This window comes from Streptopelia decaocto (genome assembly GCF_964273445.1).
Source record: "Streptopelia decaocto genome assembly, chromosome: 5".
NCBI lineage: Eukaryota > Metazoa > Chordata > Aves > Columbiformes > Columbidae > Streptopelia > Streptopelia decaocto.
This window is the reverse complement of record NC_138659.1, coordinates 59,651,760-59,675,493: the sequence shown is the minus strand read 5'-3', so window position 1 is coordinate 59,675,493 and position 23,734 is coordinate 59,651,760. Positions and strand designations below refer to the sequence as shown.

Genomic DNA, 23,734 nt, shown 5'->3' with positions numbered 1-23,734 from the left:
CTGAAAGTTATTTTTTTTGATCTCTCCATACTCGTGTATTCCAGTGATGAACACCATAAACAGAAGAAGTTGCTAATTCATTATTCAGAATGAGAATTTATCAACGAGCAGACAGTGAGGCATGGAGCCACATGGAGAATTATGAGATAAAGTACTGAAAATCTGCTTGTCAAAGAAATGCAGCTTGGTTTACTTTTAGGGTAAGCAAATCCTGTGGGGAAAAGATGTGCCTACCAAAGGTTTCTATCTTTATACTTACCTCTAAGTGGGGAAGGAGCAAGTTCAGATCCCACGGGCAACCTGAATTTTGAAACTTCCTGTCAGTGCAGTGCTATGTTTTTTATTGCAGTCTTTCAGCGTAGTCTCCAGACCTCCTGCCCCAACCCTACAGGCTCACGAGCAAACAAAAGTTCAGCCGCAGAGATAAAAGAATAGTTATAATAATTGGTTACCATCCTCCAGGAGCTCCAGCATTACAGAAACATTTTTGTGGATGTTTGTTGGCAGCGGGGAAATGCTGAGCCAGGGATCTTGGGTTTCATTCCCAGCAATATGCCCTGTCAGGCACAGAGGCTTCCCCCCTGATTTCTTTCATCTATTTCTGTTCTACACCCTCTTTGTCATTTCTCAGGCCCTTCATTTCATTCATTGTCTCATGGTTTATCTCTGCACCACAGATCCTGGTCAAACCTTCTTCCTCTGCTTGGTTCCCTTTTTCTTTCGTAACTCCAAATATCCTTGTTGTCATCTGGCAATTGAAAGCTTCAGTAGAATCCCCTTGCGTGACTGAGCTGGCACTGTTCACAGCCTGATTGGATCCCAGCAGGCTGTGCTTCACCCTTGTCTAGACACCAGAAGAGGCAGATATCATCCAGTTCACTCTGAGCTGTCTTCCCCCTGTAGTTTGCAGCAAGAAAGAGCTGCAATTTCAGGAAAACACCACTTTTTCCACTCCACCCTCCCAAAGACCCAGGAGCACCCTCAAAGATTCTAGCAGTGGGTTTTTTTGCAGGTATCCAAGTACAAAAGAAATATAATTAAAAAATAAAACACTTGTCTCTTGCCCAAACCTGAGCAAGCACAAGTCACACCCTGACAGAAGCTATCTACCTCTCCCTGCCACTTGCAGGTCCTTGCAGATTTTATTGCGGATGTGGTCTGTAAAATTCATGTGGACTTTCAGTTTGTGCGTCTGCTAGTTAGTGTGTCTCCTTGTAGCCTTTTTTTTCTCAGAAAGTGTTCTCATACTCTGATGTGATTTTACTGTGTCTGAGCGCTTGTCAACTTCTGTCCCGCCACCCCAAGTGACTTGGTAATCTGTTGGCTAGTTAAGAGGGGTGAAAGATGCTGAGCTGTTATGGTCTTGCACATTTTTAGAAAATGGATGCACTTATAGAAGAGGGAAGCCCAAATTAGTGCCTCCATTGAAGGGAAGGAAGAAGCTCCATCATACAACACCAGAGAAACCACACAAGTCTGTCCCAAGGAACCTGTTTTTGTAACTTCAGTAACCTCAGCTGCAACAAGAAGTGCTTGTTCTGAAATGCTCTTGTAAGTAGTAACTGGACTGTTCTTCCTGAAGTTTGCTCCTAAAGATCATGCCAAGGCAGACATTTGTGATGGAAACTGCCAATCAAACCATTAAAATTTGGTAAACTTGTAGCATCTACATCAGAGTACAAAGTTAAGTAACTGATTGTTAAGAATGTCACCAGCCCATTCCTACTAAGATCTTTTCAGTGTGCAATGGAGGCTATATTAATCTAGTCACAGTGATTTACAAGTTGAAACCAGCCCAGCTTAACAGTATTGCCTGTGCATAGCATAACCAGGAATTTGCTCGTGAAAGAAATAACCTAAAGGAACAATTTTCAGCAAGTGTTGAGCCACAGAACAGTGTGGTGCCAATTAGCCTGGCACAACATGTCCTGCAGCTCTTGTTTTAGCTTGCTTTTTGTTATTGATTGGAAGAATGAATGTTCCTTCCCTACCAACTAGAACTGGAGCTCTCTGCCATCTTGGCCTGCGATGAACAAGTTGAGAATCTGCAAGCATGTAAAGGCCAAAACATCTGCTTGTCTTGCTTGAAAACCAGAGGAGCGGCTGCAGCAAATCCACTGCTTCCATAGAAGATTTAGGCTGAGATGTCTACTTCCTTCTTCTTTTTAATTTCCCCAAGTTAAAAGTAGACAGGGAAGTCATCTCACCTCTGCTGTGAACAAGGTAAGACAAATTGCAGATACATGTCACTGCATAACAGCCAATGGGGCTAAAAGAAGCACGTGCCAAGTCTCTTACTGACCTGGAAAGTTCATGGTTTTCCAAGTCCAAGGAGTGGAGATCTCATCCAAATATTGCAGTGATATTTGGAAATAGGAGGGAGGAGTCGGTTCCCTCAAATGTTTTCCCCAACAATAGAGTCATGCAAGCCCTGCAGGCCTACCTCATTCTAACACATGCTTTTCTTGGCCAGGTACGACAGTGGTAGGGAAATGGAAAGGGTGCTGGGACTTGGGTTTTTCTCCTCTTGCCAGAATTTAAATCATTGCCATTGAGAGTATAGGACTTGTCCTTGTGTGCATGTAAAACTCTTATTTGCTTTAATGTCCACAAAAAGCCCCAGAGCTGTAACAAGCCAGCTGGTGTTCTCCAACTACTGCCCCCATGCTGACTGATACTCTCTCACTGTTTTCTTCCTTCACCTTGTCTTCTTTTCCCCAATAAAGTCTCTGGCATTTAATTCCTGATTCAAAGTAGTTATAGTCTCTCTCTTTGTCCTTCTGTGACTAGAGTGATCCCAGACTAACATAACAGGAGAAAACTGATACAGAGAGGAGATTTTGTTGGAACTCTGAACGTAGGAAAGGGTGAGAAATGCAGAAGAAGCTGATAGAGGAGGATTTAGCACAAAGATGTTTGAAATTAGTCCTGTAGAAAAAGGCTAAGCAATAATTACCTAATGATGCTTTAGACATCTGTTTCAGAACAGGCAGCAGGTGTTACATATAATGAAACCAAGAACTTGTACTACTTTATTTTCTGCAATTAGAGAGCAGGGGAGGAAATGAGGGCAGGAAAAAATGGAGTAAGAGAACATTTATCATAAACAGCTGGGCACATTTATATAGAGCACAGTAATATTTATATGCTTTTCCTCTGCCTTCCTGATGCTATCCTTTAATAGTTCCTCTGTTCTGCAAGGTATTTTGTCCTTTCTGAAAGACCAGTCCCTCAGATGCTCAAAGTTAGATGTATAGTTAAGAGGTGGCCAAAAAAATGCCTTTGAGGACCAAAAAGTGCAGGCTGATGTAACTGTCACCCAGATGCTGTTACTGAGTGACAGCAGCGGTCCTGAAGAAGAAGCTGCCTGTGGCTCATGGGTGGTCTCTGTGTGCCCCAGTCACTAGTGCAGTGCCTGAGAAAGGCTCCCATTAGTGAAATGGTCTCTAGGGTTGCATCCTGGTGCTGTGTGGCCATGGCTTAAAACATGCCTGGATCCAAACAAATGCATGGAATTATGTGGATGGTGTGTCCACTGCTCCAAGCTGAAAAGCACACCTGCACCAGGCCCTGCTAGAGAAACCACAGCTCCACTTTCCACAAGAAATTATCTGTTTTGGGTTGATCTCACTCCTTTTTCTAAGCAATAGATATCCTACAGAGCATTTGGTTTTCCAAGCACCTCCACTACTGCCTTACAAAGTCTGATCTGGTAATGACTAGGGAAAAATAAATACTATTTGTGTCTACCTGTGGGGTGATGTTGCTGCTGAGGAAGTCCAAAAGTGTTCCTCCTAAAGAAGTCTCTCTGCTGGGAAAATCACTTTGCTTTTGTATGAAGGTAACCTAAAAAAAAAAATAAAAATCAATGCACTCTACTAGTGAGTGGTAGGGATTGCGTGTTACAGATTTCTCCTTACAGCGTTGAGCTTGTGCTTTTTTCATTTATAGTCTAACTGCAGTTCCATGACTAAATTTTCATAAGGTTTCATTGATACATTTTTATAATTCACAGTCCATCAGTCAAATGTTTTTTTTAGTTTGGGTATTGGCAGATAAACTCTCTTACTTTCTCTAGGGGATGTACAGACAAATAAAATTACTGTTTGGTTCCAGGAGAGGCTGAATGAGTGAAAATAATGAACACAGAAATTCAAGTTTTAAAGGACTTGGTGGAAATTTTAAATCTGTTAATACAGAGGACTTCGTGTCCATTCATATAGTTAGTGGTAACATGGGAAAAAAATGCAAAGAAAGATGACTTCTTCCTCGATTGACTTTATTTGTAACAATTTTGCATTTTCAGTAATGGGTTGCCAAGTTTTTTTCAGAGGATGAGGGAGAAGCCAGTCTCAAAATATGCTATTTTGAGAATAGTGAGACCAACTGAAGTCAGGGATACAATCCAAGAAGCAACCTGGGAATCCCCATCCCAAACCTGTGATCAGTTCGAGAAACTTCAGCTGTCTCAAAGGTAAGTCTGACATTTATATGATACATTAAGTGTGGTTTGGACTTGCTTTGTTGTGTCTTTTTTTCTAACAATGTCGACAGATATCTACAAAGCCTTCATAACAATGGAGAAGTACAAGGTGTATGTGGATGAAAAACAGTCTGCAATTTGCTGCTAGTACCCTAAACAGAGCACACAATGCACATACTGCGGTTGGAAATCCTTCATCCACAACTCTGGTTAAAAAGGGCTGAAAAATAGCATTAGTCACGAAAGGGTTAAATTGTAAGGTAACTGCTTCAAGAAAAAGATAATTTATAATTTAAGCCAAGAGGGTGAAGCAGCTCTTTCATAATGTAAGTAAAAGCTGTTATGCTGTTGGGAAAGCATGTACACTGCTAGCAGGGGGAATGATTATTTTGCTTTTTCCATTATACCAGATTGCAGATGGGCTGATAAAGCGGCGCTCTCTGGTGAGGGGCTGGGAGGAAAAGGGGCACGCTGCTGTGCTGGGGTGGGGGCTGCTCTGCCAGGACTGCAGATGGTTCCTTCAGCTCCCTTCTACCAAATTAGCTGGGCCTATTTATCTCCAGAGTGAATTTTATTTGAAAAGCAGTAATTTCCCAAGAAGACAAAAAGCAATTGGCTTCTAAAAAATAGGAAAAAAAGATCGCGTCTTGCTTTGTGTTCCAGAGTTTGAGATTTGAATGCCAGACAGGCTCTACTATTCTTGTCACTCCTATCAAAAGACGTGTACGTTGAAACCCTGGAGTGGAAGGACTGCACGGAAAGCAGCCCTTTTAAGAAGCTGAGGTTTTGTATGTACAGAAGCTGAGATGGGAGTGTAACAAAGGCTCTGTGTTGTGCTGTTACACATCAGAGCCAAAAAAACCCTAAGGGGCACATCTCCAGTACCATGTCTAGCAGATTATGCATGCAGCTCTAGTTGCCAGTAATGAGTTGTGCGTCTGATCTGTCATGCACAGCACTGAAACGCTCCCCTTCCCACAAGGGGCTGAGCTCATGGGGAACTTTGCTTCCCCCCAGGGTGCTGAGCACCGTGTGAGCCTCTCCTGGCTAACACGAGAGGAAAACACTGTGTTCAACCTGGCTGCCCAGCCCTTGCAAGCGGGGAAAAAAACCCAACCAAACAAAAAACCAAACAAACACCACACCAACAAAAAAAATCCTAAAACAAAACCAAGAAAGAGAGGTCATCTTTAAAAGCAACTCAACCCACTACAGACAGGGCGGGTTTAATATTCAGGGAGCTTTACTTATCTACAGTGATATGCGATGAATTAATAAGAGGCATCAGAAATGGCCCTAATGGAGCACAGAAAAGTCAGTCCCTTGTTTTATTTTCTCACTGGTTTCATGATCCAAGTGTTTTCAATTTACAACTCAAATGCTTATTTACAAAAAATTTGCCAGCATGACAAAGTCCTCTGGAAATATGAAAAGTCAAGTAATGCTGCAGCTCCGAGACCATCGCGCACGCATTCTGTCATGCATCAGCTTTTGCTGTAATTGGAGCACAGTCTGGGTTGCCGGGCTGTAGCTGTATTAGATCTGTTACGGTAATGTGATTATCTGTTTGGTCAAAAAAAAAAGAAAAGTAAATTCTTTGCTCAAATACCTACCTAGCAATTGAGTAGAAAAGAAAGCTTTTTAAATAGCTGGTTTATCTCAGTCTCCAGAAGTCTGAATTTCTCAGGGTATTCCTCAGGTGAATTTTATTGGAAGCATGAGTCTGTAAAAGTGAATTATGAAATCAGCTGTTGACACTAATATATGTGTTAAAACTTCTAATAATAGCAGGGATATTGCCCTGTGATAATACGACTTCAGTAATGGAGTCTTTAAGAAAAGAAATATAAATACCAGGAGACTTAGGATTAAAATCCCTAAAGTTAGTAATTTCCCTACAAATTTGTAGTGCCTCAGCCTGTGTGTTCATGGTCCTCATCAGGTACAGGCTCTTCTGCGCATGGGGTTGATCACCCAGCAAACCCACTGTGCTCTTTGCTGCCTACTCAGTCTTTTTCTTGTTCCATCCCAGCAGCCAGAGCCCGGCTCTTCAGTACAAGGCTGGGAAGTGCCGTCAGTTTAATTTTCCCAGCTGCTGCCTAAGAGAGGAGCAGATTTTCACAAGCCTGCAGCATAATAACGGGTTTCAGTTATTTTTCTGCCAGTCTTGCAATAGTCTGGGATCGGACTCCCACTAGACTGGGTGTTGTACATATTTTAAAAGAACAATCCATGCCCCTAGCAACATACATTTTTCCTATGTAGCTGGAGGGATGCAGCAAACAAACAGGGAGAGCAGAAGGTGATGGTGAGCACAAAACCAGCAGATGACGGAGGAGGAAGGGAGCCAGAGCTGAACAAGGGCTGGGCAGGTTTCACAGATGGAAAGGGTTGGCCAGAGAGGTGGAGAATCAAGTTGTCTTGAACAGAGGAAAGGTCGAACGGTGGACCAGATGCCATCAAAGTACAGGGTAGACACCAAGGGAGCACAAACCCTAAGGCACCAGTCTCAGGTTTGACTGAAAATAGCAGCTACTTCCTTAGAAGAGCAGATAAGAATACCATAAAAAGATGCCAGTTAGTAAGAATGTCAAGAAGGATGGGGCAGAGTGTGTGGAGAATGATGTATTTTGTCTCTTTCCCTCACAATGAAATGTTTTGAAAGCTGATTTAAAACAAACCCTGAGTGTTTTTAATGATGGAGAGGAACTTTTATTTTCTTTTTGGACAGAGTGATAGGAGAAGGGGATGGAATGTGTGATATGTATTGATAATGGCTCACAAGAAAGAGGCATCCAATAACCAAAAGAGTGGACACACCAGGCATATTTTTATCAATGGGTTATTTGAATATTTACATTTTCAAGGAAGAATTTTCTTTGTTTGCTCTGCACACCAGGGACTTCTTGGCCAGTCTAAACAGAAAAGGTTTCTAATGTAAATAATTGTTCTGGTGCCTTGTGTCATGTGTGAGGATTAGAGGTGGGAAGTCTCTCAAAGGCGAGGGAAGAGAGTGCACTGAAGGAGAAAGACAACCCTGAAAAGCGACAACAGAGGCTGCTCCCCTCTGTCCCCATTACCAAAAGCTGGTCTCATGTATGCCTATGCACATCCTAGGTGAAATGTCAAGATTTTAGCATTTCATGTCAGTTCACTAGTTTCAGTAAACTGTGTGTAGTAGCTGAGGAGGAGGGAGAAGGTTGGTTCAGCGCAGCTTTCCCTGGCACTGTGCAGCAGGGACCTGGTTCCCACCTGGCAGCAGCCATTAGCCGTGTACTGCTGGTGCTGCTCCTGGTTTTTCTTCTTTATTAAGCTGCTCATGGAAACCAGCTCTGGACTTCTTCACTTTCAGATGTCAGCCTTCAGGCTCAACTATCTGTGGCTTTGTGATCCTGGTGTCTATCTCATGATCATTGTTGCAGGGCTAATAACTCAGTACCAAAGTTGTGGTTCAGAAACTGTGCCTATAGCATGGATAAGGAAATAACATTGATAATGACCATTCTCATTGTAAATATGGGCCTGCTTTTTTTTTGTTTTTCCCCCTCCAGGAGCTGCGACCTGTCTACGCTCTTGGGCTTGCAGATCGGCAGCACTCTGGAAGATTATTGGAAAATCTGCATGGACTGCTCTTGAAGAGGCTTCAGAGGAATGAGAGAACTTAGCAACCTCAGTTTATTTGGTGAATAGCTAATGAATGTCATGAAATCAGCTGTGGGCTGGAAGATCACACGTAAATTCCCATTTCTAAGGTAACTGCCACATAATCATATGCAAAGTAGTGACGCATTATTGAAAACAATGTGAAATTTTTAGGGCGAGCTCTTCTTGAAGTGTGACTGGGGAAGATGACGCTCATTTATCTATTTGTGTGTATACAAACAGCTGAAATGGGTATATCGCTCTAAAAGCCCACACGATGGAGAGGCTGTGTGACCTTCCTCCGACTTTGATCCTTCTGTGGTCCGTGAGGGGTCCTGGGCCGGGGCAGTACAGATCCCCCAGGGCCGGCCGGCCTTGATCTCCCAGCCGGAGCCTGGGGGACTGCCGGGTTTCCGCTGTGACCTTGGCCGGGCGGATATTTCAGACACTCTACAGGGATGGAGGGGCCCGGAGGCATCGTGCCCTTCCGCTGTCCCGGCCGTGCCTTCCCCCGGGGTCTCCCGGAGAACGGGCCGGAGTGTCTCAGCAGCCCCGGGACGAGGCAGAGGGTGGGGGACTGCCCGGGAGGGGGGGGTTCCCCCTGCCGCCCCGGCCTGTGTGAGGGGGCACGCGGAGAGCAGCCGCGGGCGGCGGCCATCTCGGGGCAGGCCGCGCCCCCCGCCACACGGGGGCGGTGGCTCCCGGTCCCCTCCGTTCCCGTCCGGCCGGCGCCCCCCGGGGCCGCTCGGGGGCGGGGCCGCCAGCCGGGCCCTGCCCCTCCCGCCGCCGCACTGGCCGCGCAGCCGGAGGCAGCGGGTCGGGCGCGGAGCCGCCGCGGCACGGGGCGGAGCCGGCACCGGGGCATCCTCCCTCCCTCCCGCCGCGCCGGCCGGCATCGCCGCGGCGGGCAGCGCGGCAGAGGGTGCTGCCAGCGCCGGGAGGGAGCGGCGGAGCTCCGCCGCGGGCTGCGCGAAGATGCTCTCCTACAGCGTGCTGGACGCCAACGTGGTGGACGTGGAGAAGCGGAGGAACCCCTCGAAGCACTACGTGAGTAGCGGCGGGGCCCGGTCGAGCCCCCGTCCGCCGCCGGGCGTTCTGCCTGCGGTGCCCGGAGCGCTGAGCGTATCCCGCCGCCCGGGGGGCGCTGCCCGGGGGAGCCGGGTGTCCCCCGCCTGACCCGGGCGAGGCGCCCGCCCCCGGGCTGCCGGCGCGCCCGCCCCGCTTGCTCCTGCGGGGACGCAGGTGAGGCGCCCGCGGGGCTCCGGGCGGCGTGCGGAAAGGTGGCTTGCTGTGGAAATGCAGCTCTTTTCCCTCACCCGTTTTTATCTTCTGCTTGACTGTTGCCTTTCCGCCTTTTTTTTTTTTTTTTTTTAAGTGTTATCATTTTGAAGTTTCCTTTCCTCCCGAAGGTGGATCTTTCCCTTCTTGCTCAGCAAGATCTAGCCCAGGTCTCTCTCAGTTTCCCGGTTTGTCTACATCCTGGCCAGGACACCACAGAGTGCCCGGTGGGGAGCAGAGCAAACCTCTCCTGCCGTAGGGTCAGTGATCTGGAGGTGCTGACGGCACCTTTGCTCGTTGTATCCCATAAGTTATATTAAGATTCTTGTTTGAGGGGAGAGCTTGTTTGCATAGTTATCAAGGCAGACTCAGCATTTGGGATCTCTTTCACTTCTCTTTCACCTTCCTCCTTTCACACCTTCCTGCCAATAGCGCAGCATCAGAGGAGGATTTTTAACAACCTTCCCAGACTCTGGTATTGCAGGGTGTCATGTGGAAGTGTCTTTGCCTGCAGGAGTTTGCAGCATACAAAGGAACAGCTTTTGTCTATCCACAAAAGTAGAGAAAGTATCTTTTCTTCCCTCCCTGACTGTTTCTGGATTTTAGTTGCACCAAATCCTTTAACTCTTTCATCAAAATACAACCTGTATTTTAACACAGAGGAGGTTGGATTTTGTGTATACAGAAGATAAATCATTTAGCTTTGGTAAGGAAAAGCCTGAAGGGGTGTTGCATCTGGTGTGAAATCGCTCTGAGTATGCTGTGTTTCCTGGTATTGCATGGCTGCCAGATTTCTTCAGGACTGGACAGATTTTGAATGGGTTGCCTGAAAGATAAGGCCAAAGACTGGACATAAAGCTTTGTGTTAGTATTTCACATCACTGAGCTTTTCCCTCTAAGGCTTAAACCATAACCCGGTTTAAGGCTAGAGGGCACTATGTTGCTGAAAGATGCTGATCTGTAGATGTGAAGCTGAAGCTCTCATCTGTTGTGGAATTAAGCATCTTGTGCCCAGTTCATAGGAGTGGAAGTTTTAGGTCTGGTGTCCTCTCAGGTTGCCAGTTGGACCTGTGCGTTCAGTCTCTTACTCATTCACCGCTTCCAGGTGGGAAAGGCTTCTTTAGCTTTTGTGAGCTGCTGCTGTGAATTGTGGCTGACACCACTGCAGGCTCTTACCTGACCTGAAAGGTGGCAGCAATTCAGCATCAGAGAAGTAGGTCTGCCAAGCGCAAAGAGATACAGAACTGGTAGCAATATCTTCCGATGGCCAAGAGAAACTGACATTGTTAATTTCTTATTTGTTGGAAAATAACCAGAAAGCAAGGATTTAAATCTTATATTTACAGTTTTGAAATAAAACATTTCCCTTGTTTTCTTGCAGAAACACATCTTTATTTCCTTGGTGGTCATTGTATTTCAATAAGAGAAACCTAAACTGCTCCAAGAAGCTCTCTTTAATGCTTCTAGTGGCAAATCTGTTTCTTCCCCTTCACCATTCTCTCATACACCTTTCTAATATTGTCTTCTGTATAACAGTTCCACATCCCTGCATGTCCAGTTCTTGGCTAAAAAATCACAAACTAAATGATTTGTTGGGTGACTAGTGTTGTGTCTGCCTCATGTGCTGCTTAATCTCTGGCTGTACAGTATTCAGCGTAATAGGGTCTTGGTTGACAAACAAGCATTGGAGTAATTCAGTTAAAAAGAATAGTCATGTATGTCCTTGTGAATCTTTTTCTTTTAGATGAGGGAATTAGCCCACAGGTCTAAAAGTCTTGGACTCTTCTTTGTTTCCTAGATTGCAGTTTGCTGCAGATGCATGTGCTGCAGCCTTTCATCTGGCTTTGGCTGGAGTAACTCACTGAGGGTGAACCCACACTGTCAAAGAATTTAACTCCCTAGGCCTGATCCAGTGATCATTGTTAGTTTGATTCTGTGCTCTTTTTTAACATGAAACAACTGTTTTTTTTCTGAAATGAATATAAATGTGACTCGGGGCTTAGTTCTCCCCATTGCCTGTGGATAGTTTGGAAGGTGTAAAGCTTGGTGCCCTCTGCCTTATGCAACTCTAATATCAAAAGGCCTTTCTGTCTCCAACATCTGTAAACACCTTTATGCCATGCCTTAAGGCCACGCGACACATACTTTGGCATCGGATTAATGTGGTGTTTCTCTGGTGGATGATGACAGAGGTATTGCAGGCATTTTAACATGACTCCCTTTCCTTTTAATTGTGATCTTTCAGGGCCACAGTAGAGCCTGATGAGATGAAGGCCAGTCTGAGACATTGTGGGCATGTGGAGGGGGCTAAATGTGAGTAACGTGTAAGCCCCTACACTGCTTGGCTTAGATGCCAGGACTCATTCCCTGGAGCAGATATCTTTCAAGATACAAGCATAGCTTTTGTGGCCTTGAGTCAAGAAAGTAAAAGAAGGAAGGCAACTTTGTATATCTTCTGCTGTCATCCCTGTGTGTGAAACTTCTGAAGAGATTAATACCTCATTGGAAGATTCGTACGGCACTTCACGTGAGAAGAGATTAAAATCTTGGATCCAGTGCTATTTGGTAGGAACCTAGCCAGCTCTCTCTCCACTTGGAAAACACTACTAGGGAAGGAACCTGCAATGCTTCCTTCTGCATCCCTGTCAGCGAGTGGGTAGCGCAAACATCACCCGGTTGGCTGGAAGCACTGGATGGCAGCATGTGAAAAGATAAACAGAAGGCTGGATCAATAATCACATGCTTTTTATATGGTATATCTCTAATATAAGCTACTGCTGCTCTTCTAGCTTTTAACTTTCAAAATTTGAAATTCCTAGTCTCTCTCCATACTGATGGCCTTTTAAAAATTGATTTGTGCTTGATAATACTTCAGAAATGGTAAATCTCCTTGCTTTCCCCCTTCCTTTTTCTTTTAACAAGAACAATGTCAGGAAGGTCAAGTCTGGGTTTGTTGGGAAGACCCTTGGTGCAACCAGGGTGATACATTGGCTGAGCAATGCTGTGGTGAAGCTGGGTGGATTAGGATGCTGCAGTTAATGGTCGAAGGTGGCATTTAATCATTCTGAAGAGAAAAAGCTGGTAACAAGATCCAAATCCCTTTTCTGGCCCCTGCTAAGTCTTAAACAGCCTGAAAGTCTCTTCTCTCAGTTGTTGAATTTTGATTTAAGGGGTAGCTTCTCTAGCTTGTAGTCTGAATTAAACATTAAATGATTCTGAACCAGAAATGCAGACCCACTGTTCATGCTTGTTTCCTTTAAGCATGCATTGAGGAGCTTAAACAAGATGTGCTCCCGTCCTGTCTCTCTGCTTCTGGGTTATCTTCAGGCAGATAGCTTGTTCTTTACCCAAATGTCTGACTTCTTTAGAAGCCCTGCAGGGAGCCTTAGCCTTCCAGGTGTGCTTGATCCTGCTCTCCGGGAGGTGAGAGGAGGGTTAGCACCTTCACCTGTTCACAGCTTTGCAGGACCTGGGTGATGGCAAGCATTCATTAGAAGCCAGATGGATGGAATCTCCCAGCCCCCTCCCTGAGCACTTGCTCTTCCACAGAGGACCGAGTAGTTACTGATGTGCATTATCTCACTAGACATTTATATGCTTGAGGTCATGTCTGAGGTCTGCAAGTGTGCCTGTGTTATCCCAAGGGCAGGGATGGATGCATCAGTACGGATTTCCTCTTCCAGCACTACTCTACTCCTGCTGCCTTTGGGCTTTGTGTGTTTTTCAGCGTTCTGCAGCATGGAGGGAAGGTCAAATGCTCTTGCTTTATGAGTGGCTGCCCTGTCTCTTTCCAGTTAGAGTGGGGTGTGTTGCTGGTTTTAGTCATCTAAGATGCCTGCAAACTGTCCCAATGCCTCCCCTGGGTAATTGTTTCTTAAGGCTATCTCTAAATGTCTCAAGATTGCTCTTGTGAGAACCTCTCTGCTGCATGGATATGGTTGCTAATCCCCTCAGGGCACTCGCATTGCTGAATTGTGAGGGGCTGAGTCCTACTGTGTTGGGTTTCGGCACTGCTCCCGAGGGAAAGTAAGCGTGCTTGTCACAAGTGACCTGTTGTAGAATGTCAGCATGCTTTGAAGAAAACAGTTTTACCGCTAGCATCAAGCTCTGTTCTGTGTGTCTTAGGCTCAAGAATGACTCGGATGTGATCAGGCATGTTTGTGGCTTTATTTCTCTTTGTTTCAAGCTGCTGGTTATACAAAGGCCAGCACTGACAAGGAGGGTCTGGACATGTTGTGAATTTAGTAGCAGGAATCTTTGTTACTGTATTGGTCCCTCATTGCTACCATGAGAGAAGGAGCTGGATTCCCCCAACTTGAATCATCAGGTCTGAGTTGAGGAGGTCCATGTGCCACTTGTGCTACGAGTACCAGCAGCTCACAGGTAAGAAAGGCTTAGTCTGGATTTTTTGGACTCTTTTAATTAGCAGAGCTGGAGACTATGAGCCATATATCTTCCAGAGTGAACAGGGTGTGACATACCTGGAGCTCACATGGCTGGTGGTCTGTGGTGAGAGACCTGATGTGAATCAGAAGGCAGTTTTATATGAGTAGATGGAATACCTATTTAGGACTTATGATCCATTTTCTGCTCTCTCCTTCCGCCCATCAAGACACCCCCTGTGTGGCTTTCCTTCCAGGGGCCATTATTCAGCTTGACTCACTGGTCTGAAGAGTTATTATTACTATTATCTTTGCCTGGGGTGCTGGGAAGGAGCCAGAAAATAGCTGGCTGCTCCATGAGTTCAACGTTCCTCAGAACTGAACTTCTGTGTGTTAGCAAGGGTTATGTCAAAGGTGGCTGTGATCCCCTGTGTGCAGAGTGGAGGAAAGCTTAGGAGAAAGCAGACTGAGGTAAAACATTCTCTCTCCCTTGCAGTGACTTTCTCTGTATGAAGACCACCACCCTGCTGGGGTAAAGATACATCTTTAAGGATAACTTCCACCACTCTACCTGTTTTAAATGCAAATCTTATGATTTTGCAGACTACAAAATTGTCATTGTTTTTAAATGTCTGATGAAACATGTCAGGAAGAAGTCAGTCTTTCTGAACTATCTGGAAGCTGTGGATAGACAGTTCTCTGCAAATTGGTTCAGACCTTTGTCCCTGCTCTGAGGTGGCCAGAGGAGCGGGGATGGCAGGAAGGAGACATCAGACCTTGCTAGTCCAAAGCTGCCTTCACCCACTAGTGCTCAGAGGACTTCTCTCTTCCTTATCAGTTTTTGATGGAAAGGTTGCTTATTGAAGTGAAATTCTTCTTGAACAGCAGAGGTTTTAGTTGCCATGTCCTGTTGGGTTTTTGACTTTTCAGGCACCATTGTTTTATGAATCCAACATAGCATACAGGTTTATCTTATTCACTGCCTCAAAAGATTAATTTTCTTCCCTTTCTCAGCATCCTCTTAGCCTCTCAGTGCCATACATGCATGTGATTCTCTCTCTTGGAGGTCTTTTCTATGTTACCTTTTCTTAGGAAGTGCCCAAGAGAGGCACAGTCCTTTGAACTTGTTCAAGGCAGGTTTGCAAAGTAGCTCAGACACTTCAGAGGTTGCCCTGCTTTTCATCATGTACTGTCTGGCAGTTATTGCCCCTGTAACTCAAAGCTTCTTCGTAGGGCAGTAGAGTAGCCCAAGGGATTAAGGAACACTCACAGTCCTTTCTTTCAGCAGAGCTGTGGGTTGGTAACATTCACTCAAGAGACGCTAGTATCTAAATTCAACAGTTTGCAAAGTAAACAGCTGTCTGCAGCCTTAGGAATAGATTAAAAAACAACAGAAAGACAAGGTAGTGTCTTGATTTGTTGTGGTCAGGGCAGAATGAAATAACGCAGGAGGCTTCACATCCTGGCAGGCTGCCTGTGCTGGCTCTCCTGTGGCTGAGCCTGCAGTGTGCTGGGAGGGCAGCCAAAAGGGAACTCGGTGAAAAGCTTTTAGCAAGCCCATGAGCTGGCGGCAACAGCTCCAAAAGCCTCCAAGTTCCATTTTGAAAGTGACTAAGGTGCCACTATTGACTTTAACTGGGACTTGGTTACCAGGGAGGTGTTGTCCTAAGAGCACAAATGATTTCAGCTGCTGCAGGTGACCTCTGGCTGCATAAGAGCCATGAGTGGGTGGCTGGATGCTGGGACACACCTGTGCAAAACAGCCTGCAGGGAAGTTGCCAAAATCTCACTGCTATGAGCTAAAAGGGAGAGGAATGGAGGGACCAAATCATGCCCTTTTCTCAGAACAAGTGGCTGGAGGGAGCGATGAACGGACATCCTAAGGAAGCAAGTGGTGGAATAGGAAATAGAGCCCAGACTTCCTGCACCGCAAAGCAGCCCCTGTGTTCATCCCACACGCTCACCCAGCCCTTGGAGAGATGGGTGGCTCAGAGGTGTTTCCCTCCTCCCATCCCTGGGAGGCAAAGTATGTGCTGGTACCCTTGTTGGGAAGATGAGGCAAAGAGAGGTTAAGTGGTTGGCCTCAGGCCACCTGTGAAGCATGTGGCAGCACTTTCTATTATATTCTTTGGCTTCCAAAGCAGTCTTGCAATTTATCTGATGAAAGTACACAGCCTGAAAAAATACTACCCTTGTATTCTGTCATTGTCTTCCTCAAAACCCATTTCCCATTTTATATGGATTAAACAGGAAGAGGGATTCAATGTGACCCTACCTGAGGCAGGAGGTGACGTACAGGCTCTCTAATTTAGTCATTTGGGAGGAAACAGCTGGACCTTCTAATGTGAGATGATTTTCTTTTTGGTTTTTTTTTTTGATCTTCCTTTTTCATGCCATATCCTCTTAATCTGTGCCTGCTCACGCAAAGGGAACTGGTCCCCAGTAACCATGGAGAAGAGCAGGATCATTAGAGAGGGCTGACAGCACCGTGCATCATTTGGCATTGTGAAGTGGAATGTTTTCTTGTAGCTAAAGCTGACACCTTCTTGCCTGGAGTGTGCTGTGTAAATATTGCATAAAGAAGGCAGAGAGCTGCACAGTAGCATACTGTTTGAAATTCGTGGAGTCTACTGCTTGATCAGGTAATGTCAAAGCCAAATACAGTCAAGTCAATGGGAAAAAAACCTCCCAGTAATTTCCCTGGGCCGTGGCTCACACCTCTAAAGGGCTTTATTGAAAGTTTTACTGAGAAGCTTGTAATTACTAATATAGTGCATCTCATTTTGTCTTTACTATAAAAGCAAAAATATATTCTCCAGAATCTCTTTGTTATCCTCTTCTAGACAGGGACATCACATTTGGAGCGAGGGGAAAGGCAAAAGGAAACCAGGTGCATTTCTTCACCTGAAAGGATTTTAAAGTGGAACATCTTGCAACCTAGTTAGAACCTTCCCACTTTAGCTTGCTCGCTCTTTGCACCACCTTCTAGGTGAATATGTAATAATCATCTAGTCAGTCTTTCAAACTCAGATTCACTAAATGCCAGTAACATGGTACACTTGTATGTATTTATAAATAGGGGTTTTTTTTGAATGCATAAGAGCCTTTATTTCAAATTAGGATGCTTCTGCATGTACAGACAGACCTGAAAGGTGGTCTGTGTGCTGGGCTGTTAAGACAAGTGATGACACACAGATACAGGCAGGTGGGGGCAGTGAGACAATACCAACTAGCTGAGCAGGTAATCCTCTCAACATAATGCTAACCCAGGCTACTGTCTGGTGGCCATTTAGGCATCATTGCACAGAGCAGGCATGAAGAAGGATAATGTAGTAACACTTTAAATTGCCCTGGGGTGAAGCTAGAACAGGGACATAATCTATTCATTGTAATATCTCTAAGTACTTGAATGTGATGGTGGTGTTAACTGATGCTCTCATGCTAAGGGTGACCTTTGTGGCAATCATAAACATTCTCTTCTTGATTCTGTTGAGCTCTTGATTTAAACAAAGCTACTCCTTATTCCAGTTTTTGGAAGAGGAGCTCAATGGGTAGGTAACTAACCAGATCCTTAAATAGGGAGCATTCTACTTTTGTGGGCAAAATGCACATCCCCAAATCTGTGTCTTCATCAGAATTTCATATATTGCACTAGTATGTGGCAGCATATTCTTAATTGGTCTTAAAAAATAACTGACTACTCTAGCACAGGATCTAGGTGTACCATAGCTTCACAAGAAGGCTGTTATGCTCTATAGTAACATTCATTATTATAATGCAACTTCTTCAGTTTGTAATGGTTGACTTGTTGGATGGAATAAAATATACATAGACTTTAGGTGCCCATAAATGCTGTACTTGAAACCTAACTAGCAGTAATTACCTTTGGATATGTTGATCTGTTTCTCTGACCAATGGGGTGTGCTTTATTTTTCCTATAAACCACGCTAGCTAAATGCGGTGTTGCACTAGGCTCCTATAGTGTCAGCAGCATGATTTTATAGGCTTGATGCAAACTTGTTTGCAAGCAAAACATCCCTATCAATGTTCATAGGGAGAAACATGCCCAACTTCTACTAACTGTAGCTATGTTTGAACAGGAGCTCCATGCTGCCGTTCTGTCTCCTTTACAGAAGTCTTCCATAGCTGCCTCTCAAATACTGGGAAGCGTGGTTCTCCACTGTCCAGGACATGCTTATAAATGCAAACTGTCATGTATAAAGTTCATAAATCATGCAGAAATGCTTGAACTAATGTCCAGTGTGATAGACACAAAACATTGTGTAGTCTGATGGAAGAGCTTGTGTGTCCTCTTTACTGATGGTGTGGCCTTGGATTGTTTGTTTAACCTCTGTGGATCTCGGTGTGCTCTGCTGGAAAGCCAGCAGTATTTACTTAACTTTTATAAAGTGTAAAGATGAGTGTGTTACCTAAGGGCCGACTGCTATCGTAGGCTTTGAAACCCCCAAGTTTGGGTCATATTTCTCTACCAGCAGGTCCACCCTGGGAGCAGTGGTTGCAGAATGGCGAGGTCATGTTGTTATCCGGAAATGGGAGTCAGACCATTGCTTCCCTAATAGCCTTCTGCAGACATGGTAATGAATGAGATGATATAAAAGCTGCGCTCCCCTCTGAGGAAGTGTACGTTTGGGATACTAGCCACGCTTGCCAGCTGTGACCCTGTTCCTCGAGGGTATTTCTTCCCAGGTTGGAGTGCCAGGGTCTGGGGAGGTGTTTGAGGTGAAGGATGGAGCACGGTCTTTCTGGGAGCAAGGCCCTTGGCAGTGGGCTATTAGCTGCTGGTGTCTGATCTCTCTCTGGCATCTCTCTGTTACCTGTCAGGAAAACTCACCGGCAGAGGTGAAATCTTGCTAGACATTCTTGTACCCTCAGGGGTTTGATGCAACAGAGAGAATCTGAATTAGCATTTTCCTAACTCTGTGAATATGAGATTTCTAGTTGCTCCCTTGGCATGCCTAGAGATTTACCCACTCTGGCTCAGGCTGCTCTGTTATTATTTATAAATGAACCCATGCATGTGTTTTTTGTATGTAGAAGGTTATTCCTAGTTTTTCCTTCTCCAGCAGGTGTGAGCACATAGCAGAACCTTTTGACCCCAAGCAAAATACTCTGAAAATCAGTTTTAAATGTCTTTCCGTTCCCCAGCCTTGCGAGCGCTTTGCTGCCTTGTCTCTGAGCTCAGTGTGTTTTCTTTGCTTGAAAATTTGGCACTCTCCAACACCTGCCTTATCTCAAGCAGCCGGAGCTGAGGGATGGTTATTCATGGGATGGATGCTACAAGAGGCAGCTGAGCTCCTGGTCTTCCGCAGAACAGGGCAGCTGGCACAGCCCCTGCTGGTGCGTAAGTGGGAGACCCGCAGTTTCCCAGGGCTGTCACTCCAGCAACTTTCATCGGCATTAAAATCACTTAGGATTTGAAAACAAACAAACAAGGACATGTGAAGTATTTTCTTGGAAGAAAGCCATGGAGAGCAGGCTAAGGGCATCTCCCTCCTCCCATCTCCCAAGCATGTCACAGGAAGAAAGGCTGGAGTTCAGCATTTTCTTAAGTGGGATTAAAACAGGCTCTGGAGCTGGCTTCTGGGATGGAACAGAGGAAAGCCAGGAGTAGAAGAGAAACGCTGTGGATTTTTTTAAACAAATATATCTGTATCAAGTGAAATTGTCAGTATCCCTGAACCAGCATTGGTGGTAGTATATCATTTTATTAATGAAAGGGCTGCTTATTTGGTACTAATAACAAATTATTAGAGCTGTTGGCTTAAGCAGAGAAGAATAAAAAATGACTGATTGGAGAGGAACATGCATGCTGGTTTTCCACATACCAAGGATAGCAATTCTGTATCTTCTGCATTTTACAAGCCCTGGACATCCTTAACAAGTTAGTTTCTTTCCCTGAATACAGATGTGTTTTCCTTTAGTGCTTCAGCAAATTATGTTTTATAAAGACAACACAGGATGTTTTACATTGAAGGGAATCTAGCGCAGTAGCCAGCCTCTGAAATACTCTTACTTTAGGCGTACAGAAGAGTCTTCCTGCTGTTACTGCTCAGGAAAAGATTTTCTGTTTAATCTTTTGCTGCTGTCTTCGTGATTGTAACAGTCTATGTCAAAACTCTGGACTGCTTTGAGGCAGCAGCTTTCCACCTGTTTCTGAGCTGGACAGCTGTAGCTTGCAGTTCATCCTTTAACACAGACATCCTCCTTTTGTGAAGATAAGTATGAACAGTTCAGTTTAAACTAAAAATATTTGAAGTGAATTTGTCATAGGTGACAGCCCTTGGAGATTGCAGTACTCATGATCCAGGCAAGAGGGTCTATCACTCTGTCTTTAAACCTCCCTCTGTCCTCCTGGCATAGGGACCAGTGGCTTTTTGTGTAGCCGTGGCAGTTTGCTAGTGACACTGGAGAACTGACAGTGTGTACTGGTATGTGAGAGGCACTGCCACCTTGGCAGGAGTCTCCTTTTTAGTAAGAACTGAGGCTCTGGCCCAAGGGAGGGGGATCAGAGGACATACAGCCTGTGGGTGGGAACAAGCTGCTGCTGCTCAGACCCTTGGCCTCACTGCTGAAGGTGTTGCCCAAATTGTTTGGTTGTGGCAGTGCCAGTGCTGGGTTTTCTACTGGTCCATTCAGCTGTGAGTAATGCTGCATATCTGTGTGCCCTGGTATTGGCCAGGATGAACGGTGGGATTACTGTTTTATGTAATTCTTCTTGTGTTGGGGGAGTGTGCAGGTGTTTGGTAGGAGTCGAGGTTTTGATATGAGGCTTTGTCTGTGTGTGCATGTGTTTCACTTCTTGTTTAACATCTATGTTGCTCTGTGTTTGTGGAAGAAGCACGTGGATTGGTCAAAGAAGTGGACTGGAAAGCAGAGGTTTGCAAAGGATCTTTAGGTCCCATTGAAGCTGATGCCACTTTATTCTTCCCCCTGCCCATTCTTCTGAAAAGCTCTAATCTTGCCCACAGCATGTAGTTATTTCCCACTGTTTTATTTCTGGAGTTCTAGGTGATCTTCAAAATGTAGCAGGGCTGGAGACTGTCTTCTGGGCAAGCACCAGGGCCTTCCACTGGGTTTTGAGGGTCTGTTGAAGGACTGAGAGTACAGCACTGAGATGCTTACTGCAGCCTTTATACCTGAGGAGTGGTGACACAAAGCTTTCCTGGTGTGCTGAGGGCTTTATGGGGTTCTGCCAACCATGTTATATGGTGACACTAAGCCATCAGGACTCATCTGGTGAGTAGAGTTAGATAGTTCTCTACCAGACACTGGCATTTATGGGAGTCCAGGTGTCCTTGTATTGGGATCTTGTCTGTAAGAAGCTGAAACTTCTTGGCTGTTCTCTTGGTGTGTGAGAGAGGTGTTTGCTGGGTTAGGATAAAGACCTTGACACAGACCAAGAGTGCAGCTAGCCACATTATTTGGATTGCAGGGGACTGGAAAACAACCTACAGAGTCAAACAAGGAAATGATGCCCACTCTTCCTATCTGTAGAAAGGTAGAGACTGTAGATAGTACTAACACAGGACTGGCACTCCAAACCTGATTGATATGTGTTTTATCTGCCAGCACCCTGTCCTGCCCAGTCCTTTATCGATCTACTGCTTCTGGTTAATGTGAGCTGTAACAGATTGGAGTCCAACCCCTACTGCCAAAAGGCCAACACTTTGGCTCTACTGCACATTGGGACAGAAAGAGTTAAACAGAAGGTGATGGTGGCTAATAGCTTGCTTTAGGCAGTAACACAGCAGTAAATGCTGGAATGACATGGGAACACTCAGTAGCTGATGTCCTTGCAGGCCTCTCGGTGACATCAAACTCCTGGACCTTTTCCAGCCAAGTTTGGCCTTGCCCCAGTGACAATAGATGTTAATCTGTTGGCTTGTCAAAAAACTGTGTTAGTGGTTTTTTTACAGACCCATTTCCAACCCTCAGATTTCCCTGCTAGTAAACACAGCATTATGTCATTGTTTTACCAGGAGCCAAGCACCATAGCCAACTTCACAGTGCTGTCGTGAGCAAACGTCCATTCACTTTGGGGCTTTATCTGAGTTCCCAGGCTCTTTCTTTCCACCGTTGCCCATGTTCTGGTCTCAGTGTCCATCAAAAGCCTACGGATGCTTTGTGCAAAACATGTGTAAGGTCTAGCAGTTGCAGCTAATGCTTTCCAACCTAATTGTCTTAGATGGAGCTCCTGTACTGGTTTAGTGAAGATGCCTTGGTTTGTAGATCTTCATCTTCTGGTGACTTTAGCCAAGAGAAACTTTTGGATTCATGAGTTTCCACATGCAAAACAAGGTGAAGGGATTTGCACTCTAGCTGTGCTCCTAATTGGTAAAATAATAGGCAAGTCATAGCCAGGGGCAATACCCGGCCTGTGCTAGCTCCTGTTTGTTTCAAACCACAATAGCCGAGTTCCTATTAAAAAGATGCATTTCAAGTTGCTAACATTATAAATTATCTTCCTCAGCTTTCAGAATCAACACTCACCACAGATGAAGCAAAGCCATTTATAACATTCTTGTAAGTATTGTTTCTTGTTTTGCTTCTAGACTTATCTCCAGCTGTCTCTGTGAAGGATATAAAAGTAAAGATTTATAAAGTTGCCTTCAATCATTGGGAGGTAACCTGCTTAAAACAAACAAGCCTCCCATCCCTAGCTCTAGTTTGTCTTTCTGAGGCTGGCAATGGTCCAATCCTTCTCATACTAAGACCTGTCTAAAGTTATATTCCAAATCAGCTGGTCTAGAAGCAGAGAAAAGAGGAGAGAGAGAGATGCTTGTTTGAATCCAGATACTGAATTCTTGTGATGCAGGCATGGATGGATAATGGAGAGGAACAGGTTCAGCCTCTTGGCAATGGTGCAGGAATTGCAACATTCTTGGGTATGACATAGAATAAAGTTAATTTTTTTTTTCATCCACTATACAATTAAGCTGTGCAACACCTTGCTGAAATGTGATATGAAGGCTGAAAGTACAAATGGCTCAGGAAAACAATTGACAAATTTTGGGACAAGGCTGACTGCTCTTAAACACATCAATCAAGATATGTGGTTGGGTCAGACAATCTGCAATCTACCAACTGCTAAAGACTAAGCACACTGTGTTCTCTCTGTTGCTATTAAGCAGTTACCATCTAGCTTCATTAAAAACAGGGTGCTGAGCTTAAGTACAACTTCATTTTGCCCCAGCCTGGGTCTTCTGATGCTTTCCCGGATGCCCCGTAACTGTATGGCACTAGTGCGGGCTTCTGAGGCTCGATGCATATTGCAAGTATTGGTGAGAGCTGTTGAGTCTTGAGCAGGTGAAGTTAGGAAGCACAGCGCGTGCCGTGAGGAGGTGAGTCTCCCAGCATCGCTTCCAGCTTCTTGCTCAGCCCTGTACATCCCATCACGCATTTATGGGCTGGTGTCACACATCTGAGCCTTAGCAGATCACTTTCAGCTTCCCAGCACTGGGTCAAGTGGCAATTTATTTTTGTAGAGATGTCATGTCTGGTATTACTATTAATATGTATTCAGGCTTTGTACTTATCTAATGCTTTTCGTCCAAGTATCCCCCAACACTCTGTGTGTTCAACACCTCTTTGCAAGGTAGGCAAATCAGACAGGGAGAGCACTGTGTGTGCAGCAAGATATCTCCTCACAGAAGCTGTCACAAGACTAGTGGATGGTGGAAAAAAGTTTTTCATCTATGGCTGAAGTTATTGTGAGTGGGTCATGGGCCTGTAGAACATGGACCTGGGACAGACCTAGGTCATTGATAGTGTGCAAGCATATTGCATTCCCACATATGAGCCTTCAAGGTGGTTGGGTTGGCTTGATTGGAGCTTCAGACTTCTAATGGTTAATGACTTCCAGTGTCACTTTTAAATTTTTTTTTATTTTTTATTTTTTTATTCACAAGCATCCCGTTTGCTCTCACAC

The 23,734-nt window shown here is 45.1% G+C and overlaps 1 protein-coding gene across 1 annotated transcript in view; it reads left to right on the top strand.

Annotated features, from left to right (window-relative positions):
* Positions 1–8,994: 8,994 nt before the first annotated feature.
* The window catches only part of SH3PXD2A (SH3 and PX domains 2A), a 266,448-nt gene continuing 251,708 nt past the window's right edge, over positions 8,995–23,734 (top strand). The window contains exon 1 of the mRNA XM_082052261.1: positions 8,995–9,172. Coding sequence (XP_081908387.1) covers positions 9,101–9,172 — 72 coding nt within the window. The 5' untranslated portion in view covers positions 8,995–9,100. The remainder of the gene's footprint in view (positions 9,173–23,734) is intronic.